Here is a 22,348-nt window from a genome sequence, read left to right on the forward strand (position 1 = left end):
TTATACGACTAAGGAAAACTTGGTTTAACTTAATTTTTATCTAAAGGACAGTTCAGTGAAAAAATAACTTTAAAAAGTTATTTTTAGTACTGATATTCATATATGCAGAATCCATTCATGACGTGGTGGTACTTTATGTGTAAGATTTGACAGTTGGAATAGAAAACCATACTCTGAGGACATATTTTATTCTTTATGAAAATGTCTAAAAATTAACTCTGTGGGTTTGTTTTCTTTCTCTATATTTCACAGAATTTCGTACTGGAAAAACCCAGCTCTCTCATACCCTCTGTGGTAAGGATACGTAACAACAACAATAATAACAATAACAATAATAATCATAGTTCTCACTTACTAACCTATTTTGTGCCTGGTTTATATCATCTCCTGTAATCTGAACAAATTTACAAAGAAACTAAATCTCAGAGAGGTTAAGTAAACTGCCCATGGTTACACAGATACCAGAGCTGGTCTTTGAATATGTGGTGCTTGAGGTGGTGTGCTGCTCTCTGAACACCTGAATGGAAATAGGGATGATGTAAATGGGTGTATGAGTGTGTAAGTGGAGAGAGGAATTCACTGTCTCAGTTTTTCCCATTCCATATTGTCTGTGTCCTATCAGCAAGAATGTCACAAATCTATTAAGGCCTAGAATTCCTTATTTTCCATGGAGTAGGGTTGCCCCTTAGAAAAACTTAAAAACAACGTTTTCTAAAACAAAGTAAAGACCTCCTTTTGCACAAAGACATTACTCTGCATTTCTTTGACCTAAGTGGAAGCAGCATGGCAAAGTGGTTAAGAAAGGGATTCTGGAACCAAAATACCTGACTCTAGTCTTGGCTGTACTGTTAATACCTGTGTGACGTAGGCAAGTTGCTCTTCACCTTTTAAATTTTCCCCATCAGTAAAATAGGAATAATGATAGTGCCAAATTTAGGGTTGTTGCAAAAGAAATAAGATATGCATGTACCAGATATAAAGTAATTCCTTAGTGTGAACTACCACTACATATAAAGAAAATGCATTTGAAAATTTGGCATACATTCACCAAAGTTTACTTAAATGAGTTATACAGCATAAATTGTATTTGTGATAATTTCTTATAGGAAGAAAGTAATATTTAAATTTGACTTCTATTCTTTACAAGAGCTAGCTTTCATGAATAGCTCCCATTGTGAGGATACTGACATTCTTTGTTAAATTACTACTATGCTGTCAGAGTACTTACAATGTTGCCCATTAGTTAGTAATATAAACATATAACATGCCGTTTAAAAACTAAAGGATCATGATTCTTTGTTAGATTGATTAAAGAGTTGCAACCAGCATAAATCCTGTGTTAATTTATACATTCATTTGTACAAAGTTTATTCACTCCTATTAATATTAATTAACTTTTAATTGCTTCCTAGTGACAGCTCAGCTTCCAGGAGCTGGTGGCTACTCAGGAGGAAAGATTATCTTCATCGATACAGAAAATACTTTGTAACCTTTTTATTTAAAAAAGTTGCTAATATAGTAGTGTAATATGGTAATGATACTATAAAAGAGAGTTTGTTTGAAATATGTCATTTCTATAATCATCTTGTAAACCAGCAATATTGAGAATAGCCAAGGGGAAAACAATTAGTTCTCACAGCACTTTTATTTAAAAAGGTTTTGTTTCTCTGAATGGATTTATGGATTTGGTGTGAAATCGACAAAACAAATACATGAAAGGAAACTGTATTTTACTCGTTTTTAATCTCCAAAGATTTTACTTAAAGTTAGAAAGAAGATTATTGACTCACTCAAAGTCATGGTCCAAAATAAAGCGAAAGGTATGAAAAGAACAAAAGCACAGAAGGGAAAATGGCAGAACCTGTTTGGGTAACAGAAAGAATTGCAGTTTAATTGAAGTGTAAGATATTCCAGTATGCAAGGCTGGTAAGGAGATTTGGGTCTTAGACATGAAGGGCTTTAAAACCAGGTGATGTGTGTAAATCAGATACTTTTACAATATTCTAGGCAAGTAATGAGAACTTGATCTAGATTGGAAGCAGTAGGGATAAAAACAAAAGGACAAGAAATATTAGGGAGGAAAATTGATAGGACTTGATGACTATATTTGGTAGACAAAGAAAAGAGGTTTGAGAAATCAAGTTTTTCGTCTAAATACCTGGGGAATAATGATGCTAATAACAGAATGAGGAAGATCATACTTCATCGAAACAGTGATGTTTCATTTTAATGTGTTAAATATGAGGTACAGGAAGACATCCATATGGCAGTTGGAAGTGTTAGGCTCAGCTTGAAAAAGGGGTAGGGCCAGAAATATGGATGGAATCGCCAAGGGGTAAGAGAACTTAGAAGAGAGGACATAACTTTGGGGTGTGACAGTATTTAGAAAGAAAGACTAAAAAGAGGAACCCATAGAGATAGAGGAAGTAGAAGGAAATCTGGTTGTGGAAGGTGAGCAAAAGGAGAGTTTCAAGAAGAAAAAGGTAATCAGCAATGTTCTACAAAGAGAGAGACGACAGACAGACCAAAGGTGCAAACTGAGAAAGATCACTGTGGTTTGAAATCAGGAGTCCAAGAAGGCATTTGCAGAAAAATGTGATGATGGAAGCTTGTTGCTAAGAAACAGTAAGGAATTGAGGCAGTGTGTTATTAACTACTGAAGAGAAGAAGAAATACAGTAATTTGAGGAGGTATTAGGTTCATAGTAAATTATTAACAGTAGGGACGGAGACCTGCATAAGTTCATAAGGTCATTCACAATGAAGCCCCAGCCTAGCTCCCCAAGCTCATTACTCATTATTGCCACTATTAGAGGCAAAGAGATCAGTCTTCTGGTCCAATCTTACTGCCTCCAAAACATGCTTTGCTATTAAAATTTGAAGACATTGTACGTCAGCAATTATTTAGACTTCACTATAAAGTTTCTCATTTTTTTTATTCATTACAGTTTCTTGAATCCAAAATCTTCTTTACTGTATTTTTGTTTTGCTGGAGTACCTACTCAAGTCTTATTTTTTTCGGAAAAGTAATCCAGATGGTAAACTTTGAGCTCTGGCATGTCTGAAAATGCCTTTATTTTGCTCTCACTCTTGAATGTTAATTTGGCCAGTCATAGACAAATTTGCATGGTATATTTCTATCCTATTGGGTATTTGTTCCCTCTTTCCCTACCTCACAGTCTTTCTTAGTCATACAAATCCTTCAGGGCTCTCATTTGAAGGCCTGCCTTTTCTAATCTCTAATTGCCCAATTTAGAAAACCTTGTCCTCCTTGATCTGTTACAGAATTTACTATCCAAAACACTTGAGTAGAAGAAAGACAGCCAGAGAACAGTTTGCAGGAGACCTTATTTGGATATAACAGGCATGAGAAGACTCTGAAGAAAACTTCTAACTTGGGGAAGGAGGGTGAAATGTTGTATAGGTTATGGCAAGTGGAGCTCAGCTAGAGTTGAGCTAGTTTCAGAAATAGCTGTTGACAGATGGTTCTTAGAGAGGGAGGAATTGTTCTCACAGATTATCAGCCACTGTTTGGGTAATTTGAATTTTATCAAGAATGGTAAACAGTTAGCCAATTCATATACAAGAGAGAGTAGGGAGGAATAAGGGCATGTGAGGGCCCCAATACGATGTTCTCATCCTTTCAGTGTTTTACACATACACTGTTCTCTCTTGAATTTTTCTTTTTATGTATTTTGCCTACTTAATTGTGTTTTGTGCTTACCTATGGCATGGATTGTCTTATGACTCTTTATATCCTCCACAATGCCTTGCATTGGTAATTGGTTAATACGCGTATGATAATTGATTCCATAGGGTATTCAGTTAATAAATATTTATAAATTGATTTGAACTTCCCTTCAGCATAAGCCCAACCTTCTTACTTCTGGTCACGTAGTAACCAAGTTTTATAAAAACTGACATGGTGAAAAATATTTTTACTGCCTCTTCTAATTCCTTGTCTTCTTTGACTTGTCCACCACAAACATCTACTGGGTATACTCAGTAGCAGTGGAAGATTTCAGTGGCTGTCACTGAAGCTCAAAAGAAAAGAACATATGTAGGGCATTAGGATACAGATGGCTGGGAAAGCCTAAAGACAATTCAATTTAACATTTACAAAACTAGCTACAAGTGTCACAAATAAGATTAGAAATGGTCCTTGCTTTACAGTTACTTACAGTATGATCAGTAACATACAAAGTGAAATGAGATCACAGACATGCATTTTGTTTTACTTCACTGTAGAGAATATACTGTAGACATATTGTTGGAATCACCAAAAACCTAAAAATGTTTCTACCCTTTTATAGTTTAGATAACGTGATTATTAGCATCTTCCAGAACACCTTTGCAGGTACACTGAATTTGCCTCCCTATGAATTTACTAATTCCAGAAAACACAACAACTCCTTTAAAAGAAGGTGGATTTTAAACCCTAAATAAACAAAAAAAAACGTTCGTTGATAATTCCCTTCTAATCCTTTGGTTCATGTAGTCAAATTTATCATTCGTATATTAAACTATTTCATATTGAACAAGTGAGGAGTATGAAGAGAGTGAATTAATTCACTTTGAAGTGACTTGAATTATAATTCAGTGATATTATCTCCCTAAAATAGACCTGTTTTTATAGAACTGAGAACAAGAGATTCACAAATCTTAGTTTCTAGTTTTTCTCTTGTAATTGATTTTCTGCCTAATCCTGAGTTATTTGCCTAATCTGTTTGCCAGTGTCCTCATTTATAACATGTAATATAGGCTGTAACAACTAACTTCTAAGGTTATTGTAAAGATTAGATCATTTAACATTTAAATGCATTACTGCCTCATCATTCCATTATCACTACCTAAAGTGTTCGTTAATTGAGGCGCTTAAGAAAAAATCTGGTAGATTTGAAGTGATTATTAGCATCCTCCAGAATACTTGTGCAGGTACATTGTTTTGCCTCTCCGTTAATTTACTTACGGTATATTTTTTGTAGTTGTTGTCTAAACTTTTTTGGAATTGATTTATTGGCTCCTTAATTTGGGACACGTCAGCCGTCCAGATCGCCTCCGGGATATTGCTGATCGCTTCAACGTGGACCATAATGCAGTACTAGACAATGTCCTCTATGCTCGTGCATATACTAGTAAGAGCCCCTTGCACTTGGATGCTTGGGAAGTTTTAAGGTTGGCAGCACTGATTTACAATTTGGGTGATACTTACAACATTTTGACATTGTTCTTTTCTCTTTTTATTTTACTTTTCTCCAAATTAATTTAGTCCACAAATTTTATCATCTGGTAAGTTCTTACATATTAAATGTCCTCAAATTATTTCTTATTCTTTGTCTTTGAAATGGAGAATCACATTCTTTTTGGGTAATGTAGCATTTGGCGTGTATGGTAAGGTAGAATATGAAATCATTTTTCATAAAGTTACAAATAATTAAGAAAATCCTTCAAGGATTCTCTTTTGACTGACTCCCAAGGACATACATGATCTTAACCTCTGCTTCTTCCAGCTCTGATAGTATTTTCTCGCTGCATTTCCCACCAGGTGAACATCAGATGGAGCTACTTGACTATGTAGCAGCAAAGTTCCATGAAGAAGCTGGCATCTTCAAGCTATTGGTACAAGCTTTTAAATATTGCTCAGTCACAGAGTTATTTAACATCTTATTTTTCTTCTATTGATTCCGATTCAGATTAACTTCTTCCTTTCCAAATCATAATTTATTTTTACATTAACTGTGCAGATCATTGATTCGATAATGGCACTTTTTCGAGTGGATTTCAGTGGTCGTGGGGAGTTGGCTGAACGACAGCAAAAACTGGCCCAGATGTTGTCACGACTCCAAAAAATCTCAGAAGGTAGATTTTTAGAGATAAAATGGCACTATCAGAATAGCATCTGTGACTGCTGAGTAGATTTTGCAGAGAAGCTCAGGATGTCAGGAGGCAATACATTTTTAAAAAATAAAATTACCTTCAGGGGAATACCACTCTTTTTTAAATAAAAATGATTGATTCTAATACAATAAGGTATCTAAATAATGATAATAATAATTTTAAATGAATTATGTGATCAAAGAAAAAAATAGGAATATAATCTTGTTTATAAAATAAATTCATGGCACAATATTCCTAAACTCTGATTCCTAAACAATGAACTTTTTATATTTACATTGCCATTATCTGATTTTCTTAATTTTTATTTCTTGATGCAGAATATAATGTGGCTGTGTTTGTGACCAATCAAATGACTGCCGATCCAGGAGCAACTATGACGTAAGCCCTAACATTCTGCTTTTGTATTTCGTGAAGGTTAACATCAAGAGGATTGGAGTGTAGATAGAAAATAATTCCAATATAATCAATCTTGATGTGGGCACAGATTTATCACAAATTATTTTATTTCACAGTGCCTGTTACTAATTGCAAGTATCACTTATTTGTTATCCAGGACCTATTTTTGTCTAGTCCTTTATAAAATAAAGCAGTAGTTTAACTATTTTCAGATACTCACTCCTCTTTTGTCTAGGACTAGAAGTATATTGGAGGACAGTAAGAAAAAGATCCCAGGGAAATAAAAACTTATATTCCAAATACACGAATGCCTTCTATTGCACTGATAAGCTGTTAGCCTGAAAAAAAAAAAGGAGGCTCTTTACAGTATATATATATATATATATATATATATATATATATATATATGATATATTTATAAGAGGTCCTGTGAGGGAAGTCTTCTGTTTGAAGAAACAATTTTAGTCCATACTAGGCATATGCAGAATTTGTTGAAGTATTTATGCATGTAACACACCAATTGATGGCTCTGTTTGAAAGATGGCAGTGAATGGAAAGGCAAGAAGAGCTAAAAGAGGGTAATAAAAACAGAACATTTGAAGAAAGGTTAGTTGCTACCATCAAAAATTCTGGAAACTGTGTATCTGAATAAGCTATCAAAATAATCCTGAATCCATGATATTGCTTTTTAAAAGATCTTTTCAACAACTTTTTATTTAGAATTTTTTTTTAATGATTGTCTTTTTTTTTTAATTTTATTGGGGAATATTGGGGAACAGTGTGTTTCTCCAGGGCCCATCAGCTCCAAGTCGTTGTCCTTCAATCTAGTTGTGGAGGGTGCAGCTCAGCTCCAAGTCCAGTCACCGTTTTGAATCTTAGTTGCAGGGGGCACAGCCCACCATCCCAAGTGGGAATTGAACCGGCAGCCTTGTTGTTGAGAGTTCGCGCTCTAACCAACTGAGCCATCCAGCCACCCCTCCAGAAGCTCAGCTGCAACTGGTTGTCTTCAATCTAGTTGTGGAGGGCTCAGCTCACTATCCCATGTGGGAATCGAACCAGCAACCCTGTTGTTCAGAGTTTGTGCTCTAACCAACTGAGCCATCCGGCCACCACTAGAAATTTTTTTTAACCAAAGTTGCAAGACTAGAGTAATGAATACACATATATCATTCACCTAGGTTCGTCAGTTATTAACATTTTACCACATTTTTTTCTCTCTCGTGTGTGCATGCACATGTATGTAAAATTTCTTTCTCCATACATACACACATATGTGCATGCGTATGTGTGTTTTGGTGAACCATTTGAGGGTTTTTTTCCCTGAACCATTGAGAATTATTTGCAGACATCAGGATACTTCACCTCTTAATACTTCAGCATATCTCTTCTATGAACAACAACATTCTCCTACATCACCACAATATAATGACCACACTCAGGAAATTTAGCATTGGGGTACTAGTGTTATCTAATATACAGTTGTATTCAAGTGCCTCCAATTGTCCCAATAACTTCTTTTATAAGTGTTGGCATTTTTTGTTTTGTTTTAGATTCAGAATCCATGGAGGATCATGCATTGCATGTAATTGTCATATCTCTTCAGTTTCCTTTAATCAGCTCCGCAGACTTTATTAGACTTTTATGACCCTGACATTTTTGAAAAGCATAGGCCAACTGTTTTTCTGAATGTCCCTCAATTTGGAGTTGATTTTTCCTCATTATTTAAAATGTTAAACACTTTTAGCAGGAAAACTGTCGGGCAGTTTGTCCTGTTATTAATGATGTTAAGTTTGATCATGTGATTAAGATAGTCTTCACAAGATTTCTGCATCGTAAGAGGCCTTTCCCCTTGTAATCAGTAAGTAATTTGTGGGGTGATAGCTGAGACTGGTATAAATACCTTGTTCTATGATAAGCTTTACCCGTTGGTTTTAACACCTATTGAGTATTCTTGCTTCCATCAATTATTACTCTGATGGTTATATTACAAAGTGGTATTCCTTTAAAACTGAGTCATTACATTGTATAGCAGTACATAAATAAGTCATTGACATATGTTGTTTTCTTATTATTAACTATAGTCACCTGCTGTACATTAATTGCAATTATAAAATAAATCCCAAACTTCCGATTGTAAAATAAATAAGTCATGGAGATTGATATATACATATATATATATATATTAGAAGATACTTGATATGCTACTGTAAATTCTGTAAATTGTACTGAAACAAATGTGTCTCTCTTTAGGCATTTTCTAAATTAACCCTAAGAGTATGGCTGCATCTTCTGCAGTTTGATATCTCTCTCACGTTTCAATACCCTTTTATGAGTATTTTCTACTTAATCATGGGAGGTTCCAGTGTGAAAATATTAACTACACAAATGATATTAAGCAAGTTAAAAAGATTGAGGAGGGGGAAATCAATCATTTAATTCACTCAACATATATTTATTGAGAATCTGCTATGTATTAAGATTCTGGGAATGCACTAGTCAGCCAAAGAAACTATGTGCCTTGCCTCCACAAAAGAGAAAAACAAATAATGTCCATTTAACTCAAAATTTTAAAGTTTTGGTAGGGCATGCAATTGTCTGTAGCCTTTGAGTGGTCAAGGCAATCTTCTCTGTTTTATAGGGTGTCTTTCAAACACAGGACATGAAGTACTTCAGAAAAAGAATAATTTTAAACTGAACAGAAATGGAAGATTTTTAAGGCCTGCTTTAAAAGGAGAAAATGACTCATTGGTTCAGAGGGAGGAAGTGGGTTGCATTCAAATAAAACAGTACAAGTCAAAGAGCAATGTTCTTTCTTCAGGTGTGGAGAGGGAACATTGAAGAGAGTTAGAAGGAAGGTAAAGGAAATCGGTGGAAATTAGGTCAGTTAGGGGTTGGGTTCTTTTTTTATATATTTGTAGAAAGTTTCAAAAAGAGTAAAACCATTTTGAATTGACTCCAACAAGACAATGAAGTGAGAACTAGAGAGGTGATAGAAGGAAATAATTGTAGGAGTTGGAGAGGGGAGGAGATTTATAATGAAGTGAGCTAAGTAAAGAGCCAAAGAAGGTAACAAAGGCCGATATCTTTGCTGGTGAATCAGCTTCGACACATCATCTCCTCCATCCAACCAAGTTGTAAGGAAACAAGGTTCACCATAATGAGTACATCCCAAAGTATTTAAAATGATCACAATACAAGTTAAACGCATGCCTTCATATAAAGCACATATATTGCCGCCACTAAATGAAAAAAGCCAGGACAGTTTTAACCTAAAGGATTTCAGATGCAGTAGAAAACTTCCCATAAAGAAAATGTCTTTGTTTCTCAGTGTTGAGGAACTCCAAGCTGCAGCTCGTCTGGGGCCTGTCAGAGAAATATCACTATAATTGGTATGAGTCCCCAAGTACGCTGACAATAATTGAGGCGTATATCCCATGTATTATACGAGCGCTTGATGGCACATTGTATTAAAAAGGAACACAATTATAGAGGCAAGGAGCTGCCGTATGATACAGCAGAGCAGTAGCTCCTAGACGAGGCTTACAGATACAAATTTTAGATCTAGAATGCTCCAGCTGATGAAGGTCTGGAGATAAAAAGTCATAGTATCAGCCTGTAAAGCTCCACACCAGGACAAAAAATAAGATGATGATACCGTCTACTTTGTGTATTTGTTTTGCTCAAACAAAAAGTCATCTTAGAACATTTGCGGTCTTGTAAATGTTTAGTCAGTTTATTCTCTAAGGATGTCGCCTACTGATTCAACATCTGTAGCATAAATTAAGAGGCAATTTGGTTAGAGAAAAAACATTCAACTAGGGTCACCTTGTGCATGGTGACCTTACACGAGTCATTTAAACTGCTTGAACTTGTTTGCTTTCCCGTCAAAATTAAGAGAACTTATATTTATTGATTGCTTACCATGTGCCAGATGCTTTCATGCATCAGCTTATGTAATTCTATGTCACCTCTGCATAACTCAGCCTCCTTGGGCCTCCATGTTCTTTCTGTGAAGCCAATCTCAGTATGTTACTCCATGTTTCCCCTGCTCCCAAACAACCCTAGAATTCCATCTTCAAAATGTTGAAAAAGTGTAGATTTTTCTGCATACTTTGGGGGAGAGGGATTACTTAACAAAACTTGTTAAACATACTCCGTTTTTGAGACGATCTCTTTGTTTTCCCCCAAATTTGTATCTTTTGGCAGTGTTCTTCTCTCCCTGTCATTCCTAACCTCAAAGCATCCTCCTCATTCTTGGGCATGCTCACTCAGTCGTTCTCTCCTCAATGGACCCCTTTTCAAAAATTCTATCTGTAAGCTTACCCCTTAGCAAGTCAAAAGTACCAGGCGTAACCGTTGTCCCTCAAACTTACCCTTGCCCAGTCCCCCTCAAGGTCCCTACTCCAACCAGTGTTTGAGGTAGATGCTATTATTATTCACAATTTATAAAGGAGGAAACAGAGGCTCAGAGTACTTAGTACTTGCTCAATCACACAATTAAAAAATAGAGCCAGGGTTTGAATTTGAACCCAGGTATCTTTGACTTCAAAATTGATGCTATTTTAGCCTCACTGTGCTACCCTCCTCATCCCATTCCAAGAAAGATATCACCTGCCCTACCATCACCATAATCCTGTACTTCATGACCCATTACCCTAATTTGAAGTTGGGTAGTCAGGCTGTTCTGGGTTTTACCCTCAATGATATAATGGGCCGTCTTCTGTTCAACCAGAGGGGGAGAAATGAAGCAATCTTTCCTGGTCCCTCTTTATTTCTAATATCCACCCCCATCTCTTTCTCCTTCTCATCATACTCCCCAACCCCCTGAGAAAAGGAGGAAAGAAGAGGAGAAAAAAATACCAAAGAAGGGGAAATAAGAGAATAGGCTAAAGAGAGGTTGTGGGTGGTTTTCTGAAGCTGTTTTTACTTCATCAGAAATAGAAATAAATTAAAGCCCTCTAAAAGAATGTGGAATGCTATTATACCTTCTTATACTTTACCTCGAGATTTGGTTCAAAGACAGTTCAAAGAAACTTTAAGAAAAGTTTCTTGGTCTACATGTCACTGAAAGAGTGTGTTTTATCTGAATCCTTTAGTTAAATGATGATAGTTACCATTTATTGAGTATTTCTTACGTGACAAGATTTCTATAAAGGTAGAGCTAATGTATATCAATGATCTGGCATAGTTCCTGGCACACAGTAGGCTCCCAGCAAGTTATACTAAATATATCTTGAATCCTCACAACAGCACTAAGAGATAAGGTCTTTTTGTTCCCATTTTATAGTTAAAGAAACTGAGATTCATAAAGGTAAGCAACTAACCCAAGGTAACATAGATAACAAGTGTTGAGTCAGGATTATGAAAGCAGATGATAATGCCTGTGGTCACTAGGCTGCTGCCTCACCTAAATTATTTTATTTTATTCTCACAAGTACCCTACCAGTTAGCTACAGTTACTATTCCCCATTGAAAATGAAGAAACAGACACTGTGAATGGTTAAACAATTCTCTTGAGGTCACATAAGCCAAAATTGGAGCCCAGGTCTCACTCCAAAGCTCATGTACCACACAGCAGTACACCAGGGTTGTGTAGGCCTGGGGAAAGGTTGGCATGCTGTCATTTGAGAGGCTTTGCAGGGATGTATCCATTGCCCTGGTGAATTGACCAGAGTTCAGGGCTCTCAGCCTTGTGGGCAGAGATTTGATTTGACCAGCCTGCTGAGAACCAATCCGTCTCTCCGGGCAGACTCACATTAATCAAACTCATGAGACTCAACGAAAGATCACAGGGACCGTTTACTGATAATGAAAAATGTAACTACATTTGAGGTTCTCACGACCAGTGCATTCTCTCCCTATAGGTAAACCTTTATAGGAACCCAAATTTCAGTCCAGAGTATTTACTAAATATGGAATCTGAGCAAAGGGAAACAATTAGATGAGTTAGAAGAGTAAGGACTGCCACATAGTAAGGACTCCATAAATCTTGGTTGCTCTTCTTATTATTAATATCTGTCTACACCAGAGGGGGAAGAAACCATGAATCTCCTAAATTTACATGCAAATTCTTACATATGTACGTATGTACATTTTTCTGGGGGAGAGTTTATATCTTTTCTTAAATTAGTAAAGTGTTAGTGACCTACAAGAGAGATTAAGAGCCATAAACTCTACCCAAAATTCTATACAGAATCCTGAATACCTTGATGGAGCAAGTAAAATTAGAATTGGCTTGATATTCTCCCAGAGCTAAGGCTGTTATACTATGTTGCAATCTATTTTGATTAAGCATAATCTGTTAGTTTATGAGTCTTTTTAAGGACGTTTTTCTCTCCATGCTGGTATCTTTCCTATATGTTTCTGCAAATCCTATAATCCCCATTTAGTTCACTCAAAATCATCTCTTTAAAGATGACATTCTTAACATTCAGGCTCTCCACCTAGAATAATCAGTAACAAACAGTAATACTTATTATCTTTTGTGCATAGTGTACCACATTGGTAACAGTAAACAATAATTTGCTAAGGAAACACCGTGGCTATATATCTAGAAGCTCCAGCTTCCTGCTCTTCTTTAGATTATCTGTAATGGGGTTGGGAGAGGATTACCTCGATTAGGAAGAAATTTTATCTTTTATATTTGCCTGTCTGTCAGAACACCCTTCAAAACTTCCTTGAATTATAGCTTCTTCAAAGATATGTCACAAATCTGTGTCCAAAAGGATCTAGACCAGGGAGACCCAAATTGTCTTCTCCTCTGTATTCATTCAACAATACTGACTGCCTTTTATACTACAGGCACTTTTCTAAGCACTGGAGTTACAAAGATGAACAGGATTTAGAGTACAGTGGGAGAGTGAGACCCATGAATTAAAAAGCATAATGTAGTGTGCTTTAATAGAGGAATACACACAGTGGTTTGAGAGCACAGAGAAGGCACGTTCTACTCTGTTTCAGTATATCAGGCAAGGCTCCCAAGAAGGGATGACGCTTGATGGATGAGTGAGAGCTAAATGAACAAACACAGTGGAAAAGGGGCTTTTGTTTCAGAGGGAATCGTGTGTGCAAAGGCATCAAAGCATAAGAGGAACTGCTGAAATAAGAAAAAAGAAAAGAAGTTTGAGAGGGAAGAAGAAAGAATGGCTATAACTGTAGAGAAGTATGTAGATGACAGATGGAAAGAATACGGTGTCGAGGGAGCTTCTTTCTGAAAGCCCTGGTTTTCTTTGGGAAGAAGCAGGCAATGTTGTCTGAGATGAGGGGACAAGAGTGGAGAAGGGGACTCCAGATTACTGAAGGTTTGGAAAAGCGGAAGTGAAGCTAACCACGCTCATGTAGGAGAACTACTGTGCGGCATGAGAGACAATCTGTAACACAGCTGCTAAAACTTCTCCCTGCCCCTTTAGCTAACTCTAGCTAGTCTTTCTTGTGTCCTCTTGACAGAAACTTCTAACTGGTCTACCTTCTCTTGAAGCACCAATCTTTCTACAGTCCAATATTCTTCTTGGTATTTTTATAACTTCCATATCTTAAGTGCAAAAAAATATTTTTGAGCATCCACTGGGTAACTGGTTGCTACAGAGCTAATTACAACATTGTCAGCCCTTAAGGAGCTTAATGATAGGTAACAGAAGAGAGATTGAGGGGGAATTTAATATAGAAATAATAATAGCACTAAAGATAAAACATGAGAAGTGCAGTAGAGAAGCATAAATGTAGTGTTGGCAAGTTCAGAGTTCACAGCCCACATCAGGGCCTCAAGCAGTCCATCTCTATATAACACAGGATTCTTTTAAGACCTTGAAGAACCACTGATAACATAGGGTGACCTGGAAAGTTTAGAGCTATTCCATTACAAAGAGTGGCATTGCTCTATAAACATTACAGAGATAACTCACCTTTAGCTATTTCATCCAAGAGAGATTACATCGCTTTACTGCGCCATTCAGCAGCCTGCATAGAGCAACCCAGTCTTCTGACTTCGTAACTGCTGTCCGTGTCAACTGCTTGGCTGCTACTTTCTTGATAGTGGTTGATTCCAAAACTAACTCTGTGTTTATGTTCCCACGTTGGATGTGCTGAATCTTTTTTATTTCTTATTAAAAAAACTTTTATTAAAAAAAAAAAGTGGGCTCTCGAAACAGAGGGTTAGTCCATTCGGGCCTCCTGTGTCCTGGTGGTGACGATGTCTCCCATGGCTGACACTGCTGAATCTTAACGAATCCTATCCAGCCCCAGCCAGGGATCTTCTGGTCCTAGCCTCTGAGCCACTTAATCAAGCAGCAGTTTAGACCAGCAGACTCCCTTACCAGAGAGCTTCTTTTCCCCACCGAACTCACAATCTATTTAACCTCATGTCAATCAGCCACATCCTCACTGCACCAGGCCTTCTGCTTAGAGTAACCAGAACCCTGAACACCTTCTTGGAGCGAGCAGAATTTGAATTTACTTGTAACCCTATTCTCCCAGAACTGAGGCTATTATGCTATAGCACAGTTTATATTCATCAAGTACAATCTGTTAATTTACGTTCAGTTCCTATTATTGATGATTTCAAAGCCCAGGTTTTCGTCTTAATCAGATGAGATGATCATATGGGTGTTTTCCTTCATTGTATTATATGGTGTATTACATTGATGCTTTTCCTGGGGTGAACCACTCCTGCATTCCTAGAATAAGTTCTACTTGGTCGTGGTGTATAATCCTTTTAATATGCTGCTGGATTTGGTTTACTAGTACGTATTTTGTTGAGAATTGTTGCACCTACGCTTTTTTAAAGGGCTCATTATTAGGGTTATTAAGAACCTTTCACATCTTGTCAAGTGAGTGTTAGTCCCCTAGTAAGTCTGTCTCTCAAGATTAGTGTCAACAATATGTGTAAACTACCTTAACAATCACAATATATTTTTGAATCCATATGATCAGCCAGAGTAACAGCTTATCTTTTCTGTATCATATTTTAGAAGAATAAACTTTAGGCATCAGTGATAAAGATAAAGATATTTCTGAGATTATTCTCACTGCAAATTCATAACCTGTACAACACTGAAGGCTTCCAACATATAGTTAACATATAAGAGGTTCTCAATCTGCTCTCATTTACGTCGTAGCATCATGGAGGAAGGTTGGGTATTTCTTATTCATTAGACTAGAATAGTGCTTAGCACATAGGAGGCTGTTAATACACATTTCTGATAAATGAACGCATGAATAAATAAATTCAATCTTTGTATTTTATAAAGAAGAAAGATTGCTTACCCCAAGAGTTATCCTAAGACAGTGAATAATGTTTTACTTGTGTTTTTTCTTTTTAAAACATCAAATAAGACATGAACTATTTATCACAGAAATCTCAGAAGCCTGAACTGGATGGCAGTGGAGTATACAGCAGCTCCAAACCCAGCCCCACTCCATCGTTAATGAACAAGTCTGTGCTTATTCAGAACACACACTACCCCACCCCCTGCCATCCTCCACAGAAAAGTTGTCTTGATATTGTAGATCTTACTCTATGTAGTCCGTGTAATGGAACCTGAAAAGCTGTTTTTAATTCAGTTTTCAGGCAGACCCCAAAAAACCCATTGGGGGACACATTCTGGCTCATGCTTCAACAACAAGAATAAGCTTGCGAAAGGGAAGAGGAGAACTGAGAATTGCCAAGATTTATGACAGGTAAATATTATCTTATTCTTAATCAGATTCTTGTGTATGAATAAAATTGAATAAAATTCATTTTTATTGAATAAAATTGCCTCTCCTGAGAGGCTGTAAGTATATCACTGGAAGACACTGCATGTTTTAATTTCCTTTTCAAAAATTATTCAATTCATTGGGAAGTCCCTACTATGTACTAGGTTCTATGGATTCAGGGATTCTATTGACAAATATATTTGGTCCTTGACCTGCCAAAGCTTACAGTGAAGCTAGATAATGAAATAATCAATTCAAATTGAAGTGTCATAAGTGCAGGAGAAGTACAGGGTACTTGTATGACAAGAATATATTCTTCTCCTTTCTTTCTGCCAGTTTTATTTTCAGGTTTCAGTTTAAATATCACATCATCAGGGAACCTTTCCCTGACCCTTGCAATCAAGGCTATGTCCTATATTACACCTTATATTCTTTCACAGTACTTTACTTCTTTCATTAAGAATTATAAACAATAAATTTTAAAGAGAAACCTACTACATATCAGCTATTCTAGGTTCTGGGGATGGATCAGTGAACAAAACAAAAAGACAAGGTCCTGCTCTCATGAAGCTTAAATTCCACTGGTAGTGATTTATACTATAGCATATGTCATCCCTGCTAGACATTAAATACCTTGAGGATAGGGACACTATTCCTGGGACGTAACAGATGTACAATATTTGTCACTGACTGATTTGTCTGAGCAATAAGGCAAAGATTTGTAATAACTCCTTACCCTAGGGAGGGTAAAATCAGCCAAAAAGAAATCAGATGAGCTCTTCATCTGGTTTTGCTATGAATCACAGTACTTAGTATACATTGTCATTGAATAAATATTAAATAATAAGTTTCTATATCTACATAGTTTTTATTCAGACCATTTTGCTTTTCATCGCCTATCCCTATGAAAGACTATAATACACGAATGCTGTGTTTTGTGGAGCTTCAGCAATCTCTAGAAATTTGCTACAAACTTTTTTTGTTGTTGAATAGATAGTAGGATTGTCCCATGTTTTTACTAAAATTTCTTGGTCTATATCTTGGATAGATTTCAGTGCTTAGAACTTCCCGAAACACTTTTTACTTTGGATTGTAATCAACTCATTACATGTACATCTCCCTCACAACAGGGACTGAGTCTGGTTTTTAATGCTCCCAGCACCTAGCAAGGTACTTGGCACATAGTAGGAACTCAACTGTTTTTTTAATTAACAAACGAATGAGTTCCATCTACATGTTCAATCATTTGTGTATTTCATCAAGTCCTCCAAACATGCAGGAACAAACAACTCCTGCAGTTCTTACAGTCCTAAGAATACTAGGGTTCTGCAGACTCAGTAAAGGATCATTCAAGTTATCACAGAGGTTAGTTATGTCAAGTTCCCATAAATTTGAATAAAAACAAAACTAGATCAGAGCTTAAAATGGCAAAACTTATTTTTCTGTGCAGCACATACTCCCTTCTTTCTGGTCCCTAAAGATTTCTCACAAAGAATTCTCCTTGACTTTAGAACTTTGAGGTAGAGAAGATGATGATGCTAATAATGACAGGTGACACTTATTGAGTGGCTACTGTGTGCCAGGTCTTTCACCAAGCGCTTTATATATATTTCATTGTTTATAACAACAAACCTAAGAGATAGAGGTGTACTCCCCACAGGAGGAAACCAAAGCCCCAAGCACTTAGGTAACCATTGCCCCCTACAGTCTATTTTTTTTTAAGAGATTTTATTGGGGAAGGGGAACAGGATTTTATTAGGGATCAGTATGTACTTCCAGGACTTTTTTCCAAGTCAAGCTGTTGTCCTTTCAATCTTAGTTGTGGAGGGTGCCGTTCAGCTTCAAGTTGTTGTCCTTTCAGTCTTAGTTGTGGAGGGCGCAGCTCAGCTCCAGGTCGAGTTGCCGTTGCTAGTTGCAGGGGGCGCAGCCCACCATCCCTTGCGGGAGTTGAACCGGCAACCTTGTGGTTGAGAGGATGCACTCCAACCAACTGAGCCATCTGGGAGGAAGCTCAGCTCAAGGTGCCGTGTTCAATCTTAGTTGCAGGGGGCAGAGCCCACCATCCCTTGTAGGACTCAAGGAGTTGAACCAGCAACCTTGTGGTTGAGAGCCCACTGGCCCATGTGGGAATCGAACTGGCAGCCTTCGGAGTTAGGAGCATGGAGCTCCATCTGCCTGAGCCACAGGCCGGCCCCTACAGTCTATTTTAAATGCAGAAGCCAGAGTGGTCCTTTGTAAAACTAAGTCAAGTCATATTTTCTGTTTATAGCCTCCAAAGGCTCCTCATGTTAACTCAGAGTAAAAGCCCAAATCTCTACAATGGTTCACAGAGCCCTAGTCCTGTTCCTCCTGCTCTCCTCCTTGCTCAGTGCCTCAACCTCAGTGGGCATTTTAATGTTCTATACACGTGCCAGCCACACTCCTACCTTAGGGCCTGTGCACACTTACTGTACTCCTTGCCTGGAATAAACTTTCCCCACATAGCCCTCTTTCTGGTTATTTCCCTCACCTCCTTCAAGTGTTTGATCACCTCCTTTGATCAAATGTTACCTTTTCAGCAATGCCTGTCTTGATTGCCCTATTTTAAATTTGCAATTAGCTTACTCCCAATTTCCACACTTCCAATCTCCCTTACCTAGCTTTTTTCTTTTTTGTTTTGTTTTGAGAATTCAGAGTTGTTCCTAGCTCTACTTGTTATTTTCCTACAACATTTGTCATTTCCTAACATATAACCTAATATATTTATTTATTATGTCCATTAGTTATCGTCTGTCTCTCCTTCTCCCAAATATAAGTTCCGCAAGGGCAGGGATATTTGTCTGTTTTCTTCCCACTTAAAAATCTCAAGTGACTACAACAAGGATATAGCAGATGCTCAATAAATATTTTCTTTTTTTAATTCCTTTTATAGTCTTCTTATTCTTTTTTGTTTTTTAATTGGGGAATACTGGGGGACAGTGTGTTTTTCCAGGACCCATCAGCTACAAGTAGTTGTCCTTCAATCTAGTTGTGGAGGGCGCAGCTCAGCTCCAAGTCCAGTTGTCGTTTTCAATCTTTAGTTGTAGGGAACACGCTCTAACCCACTGAGCCATCCGGCCGCCCCCAGTATTTTCTTAATAAGTAAATGAATGTCTTGCTCCAAATCACACCACCAATTCTAATGGAATCAGGATTAGAATCTATGCTATCCGAATCAAGGGCCTGCACTTTTAATCATTACACTATTTCTTAGTTTATTAGAGATGATCTATTTAGAGTAGTCATAGTTAATCTACTATAGCTACTCCGGTGGCTTCAACTACTACCTTATACAGATGTAAGAGAAAGACATTTCTTGTTCAAAGAAAATGAAGAATTCCCCAAGAATTGAGCAGAAAAGGATTCTCAGAAGAATTCCCAGGTGTATAGGAGTGACTACAAAAAGGAACTGAGCCCTTTTCCTAGAATGTCATCATAGTTATTGCTCCCACAAATAAGTAGAGCTGGCCCTCAAGTGTACCTTTTTCTCTCTTTAAAACTTTTAAATGACTGAATAAAAACCCTTTTTAAGCCACTTAGCATATCTGAGTTCAGTGGATATTAAAAACAAAGAACTCTACTGAATTCAGAGGAAAAATCCATTTTAAATTACAAAAAAATGAAATGGCATGCAAATGGTCGTTTCTGAAATAATTGTTTTGATTCCGTTTCTAGAACAAAACAAACAAACAAAATCTCTGGTTCAACTTTGCAGATACCTTGTTTGGCTTCCCTCTTTCTCAGCTCCTTGTCTTCCTGCCTTTTGTAAGTGGCCAACTGAGTATTTTCCATCAAGGCCAAATGTTATTTTCTAATTCCACTCAGGGCTTCTTACTCGACTCCAGTTTTAATCTAGCAAGACCTACCTTATCTATAACCCATTTGCTATCCTCAGGGGAGACCCTAAGGGAAGTAACCTTACCCACAGCATGCTCAAAGTATACTGCCTAATCTCCACCTCCCAACAAAACAAAATAACCAAACAAAATCAAAAAACAAAACCGACTTTGAGAGGCAACATGCCTAGTGGTTAAGAACATGAGCTTTGGAGTCAAAAGCTTTTGTCTCTACCTTAGTCATTACCTTAGTCTCTAATCCTGATGTCCATCACTTACTAGCAGTGTGACCTTGGGCAAATTACTTTTCTCTGAATCTCAGTCTTCAGCCAATGGGGCTATCATAAAGTTTAAATGAAATAACATAAGGGAGCCTGACACACAGTAAATACTTAATAAGTGAAAGCTATTAATATTAATACAGTCTCCATAACCTGGATATAATAACAGCACAAAGTAGCAGTAAGCTCTTTCTCTCATGGTCAGTGATTTTCAAATTTCTATTTGTAGTCTAATCTTTTACTCAAGCTTTAGATATCCTTTTCCAACTGCTTGCAGAACTCCTCTACATGAATGTCCCAGAGGTACCTCAAATACAACATATCTAAACCTAACTTCTTATTCATCCCTTTTTTCTTATATACAAAACAAGCTTCTCTATTGCCATTTTTGTTTGTTTGTTTGTTTATGCCATTACCTCTGCCTGGATTACTCCCATTTCTGTCTCAAAGGCCATTCAGATGTTATCTATAAAGCCTTTCCTAATCAACCTTCCTGGCATAGTCTCCTTTCTTTAGAATTCTATTACATGTATACTGACTTTATGAAACGTAGCTTACTTTGAATATTTGTCATATGTCATAAATCACGTTCTAGACTTCTTGAGAGTAAGTGTTGTAGGAATATTTCTCTGTGAGTACCCAAGTGATGAAGGGGAATTTTGTGTGAGTGCCAGGATCGTGTTTCATGAGACCAAAGAATGCAAACACAGACCCAGGAGAGGCAGAGTTTTAAAAAGGATAGTTTATTGAAAGCAAAGGGTCAGAGCTCCTGAGCGGAGGGGGTCCCGAATGGGGGCGCCCAGTGACTGAGGCAAAAGTTCTTTTATACCTTCCCCTGCCTGCTTGGGGAGGGGGCTGCAGCCTTCTAATGGAATTCATGTATCAGGTTTGTCCTGTTTGTCCATCCTGAAGGGATTCACAAACCAACCCATTCCTAGCTATCAGATCTGCTCCTTTGTCCGGCCAAAAGGGATATTCTCATTTCTTTGTCCTGGAGTGAAGGAGACATTCCAGAACCCGGAGTTTCAGGATATGGCTGCTTTTTGTTTATTCCACCAGGGACCCCCCTCTGCCTACCTAACAACATGATAACTAACGTGTTTCATAAGGACTATGTCTCATTTTTGTAAAATCTACAGAGTCTAGCACATGCTAAAGTACGATTCTCAAAAAGTTAAAAACATGACTTTCTTGCAAATAAATATAAAATGAACATGTGTCAAAGTTTTATTCAACTCCATAATTAATGAGGAAACCATTGATTCAAGGGATAATTTGAGGAACAGATTTATATAGTTAGTCAAAGGAATGCTGACTGCATATGTGAAGTAATACAGGAACCAATAAGATTTTATAACCAGATCAAAAGAAAAATCAAATTACCACACCTACATTGTCGGATAAGGAATGCTGGAATTAATTATGAATTGATCAAAAACCAGTCAGTATCCATAGGTACATTCTGTAGTCCACATTTAGCTGTACCGACCCTGAGATGTCTCTGGAGACTCAGACATAAAGGAGTATGATGCTGGTGACATGAGTAGAGTATTTATAGAAATAGAGCTTTTTATAAACTTCTGTTCCCTTGTATTCTGTTAGCCCTGAGATGCCTGAAAATGAAGCCACCTTCGCAATAACTGCTGGAGGAATTGGGGATGCCAAGGAGTAGGTGGCGAACTGATGCAAATTGCTTCTTAGTGCTTATTAGGAGCTGAAGAAATGGAAAAGCATTCTCAAATTTCCTATCTTGAAGTAAGAGTTTGTTTTTTTCACATGTTATTAAAGGAAAGTCGGCAAGAGATTTGATTTAAATCGTAAAAGTCCCTGTTTTATAACTATACAGTTTATGTCAATTCAGGAATATATACTATATATAAATAAATAAACCTATTGAAAACTAGTAGGGAAAGGGGTACCTGATTCTCTCACTGTAGCTTTTTAAAGTGAGCCACTAAGCAGAAGGAAAATCCAAGAGTTCAGAAATGTCCCACTCTCCTACAGATTTCCCCTCAAACACAGAGGTAGATACACTTCCAAAGGAGGAAGACATTTAAGGAACAAATGTTTAGAGGACACACAAAAAAAGCTTTATTTTTACTTACAGTATCAAACTGCACATTCACGTTGTATAGCAACAGAAAAGAAACATTAAATTAAGATAAATTTTAAATCATTTGACTTTTTGACAAGTTAAAGTTACTTTTTAAAAATGTGCTTCTGATTT

At 37.1% G+C, this 22,348-nt stretch overlaps 1 protein-coding gene across 1 annotated transcript in view; it reads left to right on the forward strand.

Moving 5' to 3' along the window:
• The window catches only part of DMC1 (DNA meiotic recombinase 1), a 28,258-nt gene extending 6,267 nt beyond the window's left edge, over window positions 1-21,991 (forward strand). The window contains exons 7-14 of the mRNA XM_033117873.1: window positions 253-294; window positions 1,413-1,485; window positions 5,043-5,134; window positions 5,545-5,618; window positions 5,744-5,858; window positions 6,215-6,275; window positions 15,852-15,968; window positions 21,724-21,991. Of these exons, the coding sequence (XP_032973764.1) occupies window positions 253-294; window positions 1,413-1,485; window positions 5,043-5,134; window positions 5,545-5,618; window positions 5,744-5,858; window positions 6,215-6,275; window positions 15,852-15,968; window positions 21,724-21,793 (644 nt within the window). The 3' untranslated portion in view covers window positions 21,794-21,991. The remainder of the gene's footprint in view (window positions 1-252; window positions 295-1,412; window positions 1,486-5,042; window positions 5,135-5,544; window positions 5,619-5,743; window positions 5,859-6,214; window positions 6,276-15,851; window positions 15,969-21,723) is intronic.
• The last annotated feature ends 357 nt before the right edge of the window (window positions 21,992-22,348 follow it).

The sequence above is a fragment of the Rhinolophus ferrumequinum genome, chromosome 10 (genome assembly GCF_004115265.2).
Source record: "Rhinolophus ferrumequinum isolate MPI-CBG mRhiFer1 chromosome 10, mRhiFer1_v1.p, whole genome shotgun sequence".
NCBI lineage: Eukaryota > Metazoa > Chordata > Mammalia > Chiroptera > Rhinolophidae > Rhinolophus > Rhinolophus ferrumequinum.